General features: G+C 36.0%; 1 protein-coding gene across 2 annotated transcripts; it reads left to right on the top strand.

Annotated features, from left to right (window-relative positions):
• The first annotated feature begins 872 nt into the window (after positions 1-872).
• Positions 873-8,174, top strand: LOC127444882 (zinc finger protein 184-like). Of its 2 annotated transcripts, none has more exons than XM_051704499.1 (6): positions 873-1,277; positions 1,409-1,500; positions 4,884-4,986; positions 5,337-5,434; positions 6,945-7,026; positions 7,225-8,174. In XM_051704499.1, the coding sequence occupies exons 1-6, from the start codon at positions 1,016-1,018 to the stop codon at positions 8,025-8,027; spliced, it is 1,440 nt and encodes a 479-aa protein (XP_051560459.1). In that variant the 5' UTR covers positions 873-1,015; the 3' UTR covers positions 8,028-8,174. The 2 variants fall into 2 exon arrangements, with proteins under 2 accessions (XP_051560459.1, XP_051560458.1); XM_051704498.1 differs by having other exon boundaries at positions 1,391-1,500.
• The last annotated feature ends 1,229 nt before the right edge of the window (positions 8,175-9,403 follow it).

The raw sequence follows: 9,403 nt of genomic DNA, 5'->3' as shown, positions 1-9,403 counted from the left end.
TTTCCTAATTCCACTCTTAATATTTCCTTTAATACTACTTAAAATAATAGATAAAAATGAATAAAAATGTTGATTTAATCCCAGTAATTTGGTCACGGTGAATGTTGGGGAGTGCAGAGAATGGTTTGATCCGGAGGCGGGGTCTGTCGATCGCACTCGTCCCCGTGGCTCGGCATCGCTTTTGTGTATACTGCGTCACTGTATTACTAGTAATATTGTAGAAACCATGTATTTTTTTTTCAGAAACCATAGTTTAATGCAGTTAACCATGGTGTTCATACAGTAATATGATTGTAATATAGTAACCATGGTTAATATTGTGGTTACTGTAAATTGGCAATAAAATACCACGGTGAAACTATGGTTACTGTAGTAAAACCAAGGCTTTTTTTTTCTAAGGTTAAATTTCGGGTTAGGTTTAGGGTTAGGGGTTAATGTAGTGTGTCTGTGGGACTCCAAATAAACACAATAAACACACTGCAGTGATGCCCATATACTGTATGTTATTATTTAAATATGGGTGCAATTAGTATCTACCATTATTTGCACCAGGGATGGGGTGTAACTAATATCTGCCACTATTTGAAAGTATAAAATTTGTTGTTAGAGTCACGCTGCTAAATTAAGCAGAAACATGTTAAACACAACCTAAACACTCTCTGTGAATGTGGTGTAATTTTGTTATTACTGTACTGATCTTTATATGAAATTTCGTGAATATGTCATTTTTCATATGACAGTCTTTTTGGTGAAACGTAATAAAACAAAAACAAATGGCAGCTCAACACAGAACTTCAAACAGCTCGTCGAGCGATTTCATGTACTCTTTAAATATTAAGACGAGAAGCTTTTATTTTAAAAAGTACAAGCGGATGTTGTCGACGCGTTGTTTTCACCTTGAGACCCGAACACTCATTCGATAAATAAAGATTTATTGTTATGAGCTGCCTCACTAATATCAGGCGAGAGAGGGTTATATCTGTGTACTGTAGCATTGCCTGTAGACTTCAGCGCAATGGCCGTTTTAACGTTACAAAGACAAATCGCCTCAGTTATGGAAGTGCTCGCAAACGCAGCTGTCGCAGAAATCTGCAGACTTGTTGAGGGCAGCTTTGCCGAATTACAGCTCGAAATATCCCAAAGGCAAAAGGAGAATAGCCTCCTCAAAAAGAAATTGAAAACGATAGAAATCCGGGAATCGTTTTATCGAAGAGCGCATAAACTGAAGTGCGCGTCGACTGATATGAGCACAACTAGCGTTCACGGCAAAGTACCAGGTAAAAAAAAAAAAAAGTGGTGATGCCATTAGTCAATCATTTATACAAGAGTTGTGTGTTTATGACAGTTTATAATTACAGTATTAATTTTTTTTTTTTTAATTATTAAAAAGATGTCTATACTTTCTCAGAGCGAATCGTGAGAGTGAAAGTTTCACTGAATAATGAGCGGAGTGATGGAGAGGGATCGAGTGACTCACTTCAACCCGAAACACTTGACCAGGTCAGTATTTCAAGTCAACTCATTGTTATTTGTAAAGCACTTTTCACAACACATCCATTCAAAGCAGCTTTATAGAAAATCATGCATTAACAGAGAATGTAACTGTAATGTCTATAAAGTCTTAAGAGTCATCATTGTGTAGTTTGATTAAATATGATTGTAAATTGTGTATACAAATAAATAATTAAATAGTAATTTATTTATAACCCCAGTGAGCAAGCTGAAAGTGACTATGGCAAGGAACACAAAACTCCATAAGATGCTGGTTAATGGAGAAAAATAACCTTGGGAGAAACCAGGCTCACTGTGGGGGCCAGTTCCTCTCTGGCTAAACAGCATGAATATAATGCCAATATTAGTTATTTATGTGCAGTGCATGGTTTAAAATTATTAAACTAAGTAAGTGTTAAGGGTCAGTGTTTAAACAAAGATTTTGTATGAACTGTAAGATTAATGACTAATGTCTTTGAAGTTCATCCTGGATTAACTGCAGAAGTTCACATTGATGCATTGTCCTTTGTTAGTTGGCTGATGAAGGCTTTTGTTGGCAATTAATTTATAGTCTATGTATTCCATTATAAGAGTGTAGTCCATCATTAGACCGAGGTGATGCAGGCAGAGATCAGTGAGGTGCATCTCAGTTCAACCAGCAGGTCATTTCAGTCGTCTATACTAAGTCCAGGATTCATGCAGTGGCATATGAAGTATCCCATGTCTTATGGTTGGAGTTGGCATCAGTTCATCCTCTAAAGTCCATCGTGATAGACTGAAGTGATGTCTGGCTGGCATTGGCTGCATTTAGTCGTCATCACTTAGAGACACGTAGCATTGGAGTCCAACACCAAGCAGGAACGGTGCTGGATCTGGCGGGCTCTGGTAACCTCGGGATATGAATCCAGAGGTTGAGACAGGGAAACAAAAAGAATAGCGTAGATGCAATTTTTTTGTAGAGTTACAGATCATGATAAATGTTTCTGGTTCCGGCAGACCAGCCTAATTGTGAGTTGATGGATAAATTAGGTGTATGCCTGGCTAAATATGGTTCCAGTGAACCATGTGTTTCATATCAAGAGTATTGTGAATTGCTATAGAAAAGTAACTACACTCCAAATGCAGCACAGAGATGGGATGCAATTTAATGTAGTAGGTCCTCAAGTTCAGTGTGCACTTTGCCAAGCATCTAACTTTGCAAGTACCTTGTTGTGGTATACTATTATTTGTATTGGTTGTTTTTATCTGCTCCATTCACTTAGAGCAACACAAGCACAAGCTTTTTTTTTTTTCAAAAGCGAATCCTATTTTTCTTTATCAGTAGGATGTTGGAAACCCATTCTGATGCTTACAATCCCTTCTGCAGAAATTCTGTCTACCAATATTTTATTTGACCCCTGAATTACAGCCTCTATTGGATATAGGATAATTTTCCACAAAGCCTTGAGTTATTAACCCAACCTCATTATCATAATCTTATTCTTTGTTACTATATTTTTAATATACCCTATAATGGCATATTATTAGAAATTACTATAGCATCCTCCAGCTTCAAATTTTTATTTATTTATTTTATTGCTATTTACATTATCTTTAAGTTGTGGAATATGGAGCCCTTTAGAGGATAGGGCGGGGATGTTTTTTCTGAAATAGTTTTGCCTGCGCTCATAATAAGTTTTGTGTTCCCTTGCAATAGTTTGTGTTCCCTCGCAATAAGTTTTGCATTCCCTCGCAATAAGTTTTGAATGCCCTTGCAATAGTTTGCGTTCCCTCGCAATAAATTTACCATGGTTTAACTGCAGTAACCATATTTTAGCCATAATATCTGTATAAAACCATAGTAATAATACAGAGCCCCTTAGAGGACAGGGCGGGGAGGTTTTTTCTGAAATAGTTTTGCATGCCGTCACATCGCAATATGTTTGCGCTCCCTTGTATAAGTTTTGCATTCCCTCGCAATACGTTTTGTGTTCCCTCGCAATAGTTTGCATTCCCTCAACAAAAGTTTTGCGTTCTCTCATATAGGTTTTGCGCGCCCTCGCAATAGGTTTTGCACGCTCTCGCAATACGTTTTGAGTGGCCTCGCAATAGGTTTTGGCCTCCCTCGCAATAGGTTTTGGATAACCTCGCAATAAGTTTAACGTGCCCTCGCAATAGTTTGCATTCCGTAATATATATATATATATATATACTAAATATATACTATATTAAATGTATTAAATTAATCTATAGTAATATATACTATATTAAATGGTTTTAATATAGTATAATGTATCCATATAGTAACTATGGTTTTACTACAGATTAAGCATGGTTAATCTTGAGGTTACTATATTTTTAGTACAAATACTATGGCTAAACTGTTGTATTTGTAGTAAAACCTAGTAGCCACAAAACAATGATTTTTATAACCATTGTTTTCGTTTCCCTGTATAAATACTATGGTTTCACTACAAATATCTTGGTTAAAATATGGTTACTGCAGTAAAACCATCGTAAATTTATTGCAAGGGAACACAAAACTGTTGCAAGGGAACGCAAAACTTTTTGTGAGGGTATGCAAAGCTATTTTAGAAAAAAAAATGTCCTCTAAGGGGCTTCGTAATAAGTCCAATGCATTCCACTTAAAGGAATATTCCGGGTTAAAAAAAGTTAGCTCAAATGACAGCATTTGTGGCATAATGTTGATTACCAAATAATAATAATAATAATTTCGATTTGTCCTTTTCTTTAAAAAGCAAAAATCTGGGTTACAGTGAGGCACTTAAAATGGAAGTAAATGGAGCCAAACTCAAAATGTTTCAAAAGTATAAAGACGAAAACAGTATGCTTGTTAACATGATTTTAGTGTGATAAAATCACTTGCTAAACTTTTCTGTGTAAAGTTATATCTGATTTGCAACTTTGTTGAATGACAACAAGGCAGTAAACCCTAAAAGACAAGATTTGTACAACTTTTGTAATGTTAGTGCTTTTATAAAAATATAAGCTTCACATTTCTGCCTTTAGACCCTCTAAGAATTGTCCCTATTTACTTATATTTTTAGTCATCTTAAATTTTCATCTTTGTCATTATTCTACCCCAATAGGAATCTATCTCTATAGTAGGCTTGCTTACCTTAAAATAACCTACATTTGATCTTTTTACCTACACATCATATTTTTTCTTTGTCTGTAGGATAAACAACTGAATAATTAAAAAAAAAAAACTTTTCAGGTGATTGTCTCATAACCATGTCTGCATGGCCATTGAACAGAGATGTAACCTCCCTCCTTCTGTCAAAATCTGCTGACACTTTTGTCAATTAATAATCATTTTTTTCCCATTTTCTATTTTTATAAGTGAATTTTGAGTAAATATTGTGTAAAATAAAATAATTGCTTTTTATCAGTCTGTAGGGGATGAAGAGCCAGATGTTCCCATCATTAAAGAGGAGAGAACTGACAACATAAGGAGTAAACAGTCTGACAGAGAAGCAAGGATTACTGAAAATCGTGTGTGTAGTGTATTCATAAGGGTCTTTGATGTCTTTTTTAAATAATTTTATGTGTAACTTATTTTAGAGGTAAAATGGATAATCTAGTAGTCAGGTTTTTATGTTGTTGGGGGACAAAATTTGAAGAGTAAACACTTATTTTTTTAATCCAATAAAATAATTAAAACTAACATCCATATATGGTGGAATACAATTCACAAATATATTAAGAAAATAATAATAATAATTTTGAAAATGTACAAATATTTGTTGACTTTATAGAACAGTTTCCATTACAGCATAATGAGACAGACATGTGCAAGTAATATTATTACTGCTTTTTACCTTTCCTGTTACACCCATTTGTAGATAAAGAGGACACTCAGTACAGAAATGCAGGGGTTTCTGGAACAGTCAACAGAGATAACTTCACTGACCACAATACAGACCAGCACTGCCATAAAGAGGTCAGTATGAGAGACTGCAAACTTTTAAAGGAAACAGAAATCTTTTTTAAACATGCCTGTAGTTGTTTGTGAAACAGGCTTATGACAAACTGCATTTCTCTAACAGCAGCAGTTTCCATACTGCTGCCTTTTTCACAGAACTTTAATGCATACCTCGGGACCTCATTGCCCCCTGTGCACGTCATACTTCGAAGTTATGCCCACGCCTCTTTAGTATTCCTCAACCTTTCTCTTCTGAATAGTGTAACAAATTAAAAATTGCAAAAAATAAAGTAATAATAATGATAATAATAATTTTATAACTGCTTAACTACCAAAAGTGTATAGGTTCATTAAAGATCCGAGATACTGTATGTAATAGTTTCGCCTTTTTTTTTTTTTGCACTTAAAGAAATCATATTTTTTACGATTATTTCATATCTACTGTATACAAGTTTACTATCAGAGTACTTACATTTCTTTGTTTATTACAAGTCAAATGAGTACTATATTCATACAGTACTTTATTAATACAAATGACTACTATGTCACGTTGATTTTCTATGTGACAATGGTTAATTAATCAGTATTTCATATGCATGGACATATACATTTTAATATACATACATGCTATTTCTTACTCAAGGTGCGGCTGATGTTTCAGTGATTGAATTTACATTTGAAATTGCTATTTGATGTAGAAGCAACATGGACGTAAACTGTATGCAGTATGATTTGGCTGTTTTCATTTGGGTTTACTGTTGAAATTATGTAAGTTCTGCATCTATTTAGACTCAAAAAGTGCCTGAGAAAATACGCATGTGTAGCTTATGTCTTTCTGATGTGTAGCTCAGCCAGTTGCATCTCATGCAATTTCAGTGTGGAAGTAATAATTCCTGTTCTAGATTTGTTACATCATCTCTTTGATATATGAAAAATAAAACATAAAAATATATCCTAACTTAAATATATTAAATTCTATTATTTTCTAATTATCTTGAAAATGTTTTGAACATTTGACACCATCTGGGCATTTTGTAGATCCATTTATGATAGATATTCGTGCCGGGTCACTAAAGACCCTAGGTATGTAACAATGTTTTGCAAAACACCCATGCATTTAATGGTTAAATGTATTAAGACTGGTATGCTAATGGCCCATATAAATATGCAGTTTACTAATATAAAGTAAAAGATCAACAAAAATATGGATTTTGTTCTAATACTATGGGTATTTTCACTTTCACTTATTCATAGACAAGCTAGTATATTCTGTTACTAGATAAAACACAACAAGTAAAGAGACTTATTTGCTGTTGAATCTAAAACCTGTAAGGAAAAGTCTGGGAAACTTTCCCTTTTTTTTTTATCCAACAGTAAACCTGGTAAAACAACACAGAACAAATTTCAGATTTTACAACACAAGCTCTGTGAACAGTGTGTGTAATGCATTGATACTACAGTATGTCTCCACTTCAAAAGTGTAGTATTATTAACAAAATTCACTTTCAATGATTTGTTCCCCTATCAGTCCAGTGGCATGCAAACTGATCTCCTTAAGGATGAAAACCCAGAGATGAATGTTACAGATGAAGACACACATATACTTAGTGGTAATTACAAAATTTTATTTTGCTTATTCATTGACTTATTTCAGTGGTTATCAGACGTGATGTGTCTGTTTTACATAGTAATCTATAGATCCAGTGTCCACAAGCAGATGTTTTGGTCCAGTTTGTGGGGACATAATTATTAGATATTTACTTGGTTATTTGTGCAGTTTAACCATGTTATAATGTATTTCAAAATAGATGAATCAAGAATGGAAAGACAGTCTGATGGAGATGCACAGACTAACCTGCAGTCTGTCACATTCTATGCCTCATGGGATTCCAGGAGATTTGAAGCAACCACAAATAATCCCTCATACACCGAAGCTGAATGCAATGCAGAGTCGTCTGTAAATCAATACTTCATGTACAGAGGGAGTGCAGATCCCATATGTTCCTATGCAACCCAGATAGACTCTAATGGCTTGTCTGTACCTGATGTGGATGGCCATGTACCACACAGTGATGATGCCGCTGGGCCTGAGAAAGCTGCAGTTTCTCAGTCTGAGTTATCCCCATATACACCTCGCTTTTCTTTCAAACAATCAGACACTCCTCATATGCACAGGAAAGACAAGTTTATGTGTAAACATTGTGGAAAAGCTTTCTCTCAACCTAACACTCTGCTCTTGCATCAGAAGCTTCATGCCAGGGAGAGGCTTCACAGCTGCACACTCTGTGGTAAAAGATTCAGTCACCCATCTAGGCTCAAAAGACACCAAAGTATTCATATGGAAGAGAAACCCTTTAGATGCCTGCATTGTGGCAAGCAATTTTCCGATCCAAGTAACCTCAAGAAGCATGTGAATGTTCACACAGGTGAAAAACCTTACGGTTGTAGCCAGTGTGGAAAAATGTTCAACCAGTCATCTAACCTCAAAACACATATGAAGATCCACACGCGTGAGAAGCCTTTTGGTTGTGAACTCTGTGGAAAGACGTTTGCGTATAAGTACAGCTTGGTGAAACACCAACAGAGAAACTGTATGTCTCAGCTACAGTAAATCTTTCTGGACAAATGTAGGCTTTGTTCAACAGGTTGAAAAGACTCACCAAGTCTATTTAACAGTAGACTTACAGTATGTATGCTGCAGAAGGAAACCATTTGTATAGACTGAAGAGAACAATAAAATTCCACATTAAAACTCTTACACTCCTGGACCCTTATGGTAATTTACATCGCATACTTCTTACATTTTCTTAGCCTGGTATTTAGTGGTGCAATATACTCTTGATAACACTGAGAAACATTATTATTTCAACTAGAGTAATCATACCTGCCCAGTAATTTCATCCCTGTATTAATTGGAAGAAATGTAAAAGATGGATTCTACATTTAAACTTAAAAAATGAAGTGCAAGAGTGTAACTTGAAGTTAAAAAGCTATTAAAGGGTTAGTTCACCCCAAATTTTTAAGTGTCATAGTTTACTCACCCCCAAGTCAAATGTTTTTTTGTGGAACACAAAGGGGATATTCTTAATGATGTTCTCGCTTCGCTTTTCCATGCAATATAGTAGACAATGGCCTGCCTAGCTGCAAAGATGAAAATCATTCTCTCCACCGCAGTCTTGAAATCTCATTCAAAGTCAAATATGCCATGTTAAAACAAGTTGCATCCCATTAGACATCTGAACACCACAGGTTCTCACATGTCACTTGACAGATCATGATGCCACTATTAGAATATGAGGAAGTTAAGAGATTTGGGGGCTAAAGTGGAGAGGAGGTTTATCAGTGAATAGCGACCTTTTTTAAAGAAGAAAACATGCAGTGGCAAAAATCATTCTAGTAAAGGTGAAGAAGAGCTAAATAACTAAATTAATATATTTACACCGATCAGCCACAACATTAAAACCACCTGCCTTATATCGTGTAGGTCCCCCTCGTGCCGCCAAATCAGCTCTGACCCGTCGAGGCATGGACTCCACAAGACCTCTGAAGGTGTCCTGTGGTATCTGGCACCAAGACGTTAGCAGTCCTGTAAGATCCGAGGTGGGGCCTCCATGGATCAAACTTGTTGGTCCAGCACATCCCATAGATGCTCAGTCGGATTGAGATCTGGGGAATTTGGAGGCCAAACCAACACTTTGAACTCTTTGTCATGTTCCTCAAACCATTTCTGAACAATTTTGCAGTGTGGCAGGGTGCATTATCCTGCTGAAAGTGGCCACTGCTATCAGGGAATACCATTGCCATGAAGGGGTGTACGTGGTCTCTTTAGGTAGGTGGTACGTGTCAAATTAACATCCACATGAATGCCAGAACCCGAGGTTTCCCAGTAGAACATTGCCCAGAACATCACACTGCCTCTGCCAGCCTGCCTTCTTCCCATGGTGCATCCTGCTGCCATCTCTTCCCCAGATAAAAGGCGCACACGCA

This window comes from Myxocyprinus asiaticus, chromosome 8 (genome assembly GCF_019703515.2).
Source record: "Myxocyprinus asiaticus isolate MX2 ecotype Aquarium Trade chromosome 8, UBuf_Myxa_2, whole genome shotgun sequence".
NCBI lineage: Eukaryota > Metazoa > Chordata > Actinopteri > Cypriniformes > Catostomidae > Myxocyprinus > Myxocyprinus asiaticus.
The sequence above is the reverse complement of the archived record's forward strand: the minus strand, read 5'-3'. Positions and strand labels throughout refer to the sequence as shown.

Excerpts from the sequence above, each read along its gene's own strand:
- LOC127444882 (XM_051704498.1), top strand. The coding sequence starts at position 1,016 with ATGGCCGTTTTAACGTTACAAAGACAAATCGCCTCAGTTATGGAAGTG. Across the intron at positions 1,278-1,390 it reads CGTTCACGGCAAAGTACCAG|ATGTCTATACTTTCTCAGAG; the intron begins GTAAAAAAAAAA and ends ATTATTAAAAAG. Across the intron at positions 1,501-4,883 it reads AACCCGAAACACTTGACCAG|TCTGTAGGGGATGAAGAGCC; the intron begins GTCAGTATTTCA and ends GCTTTTTATCAG.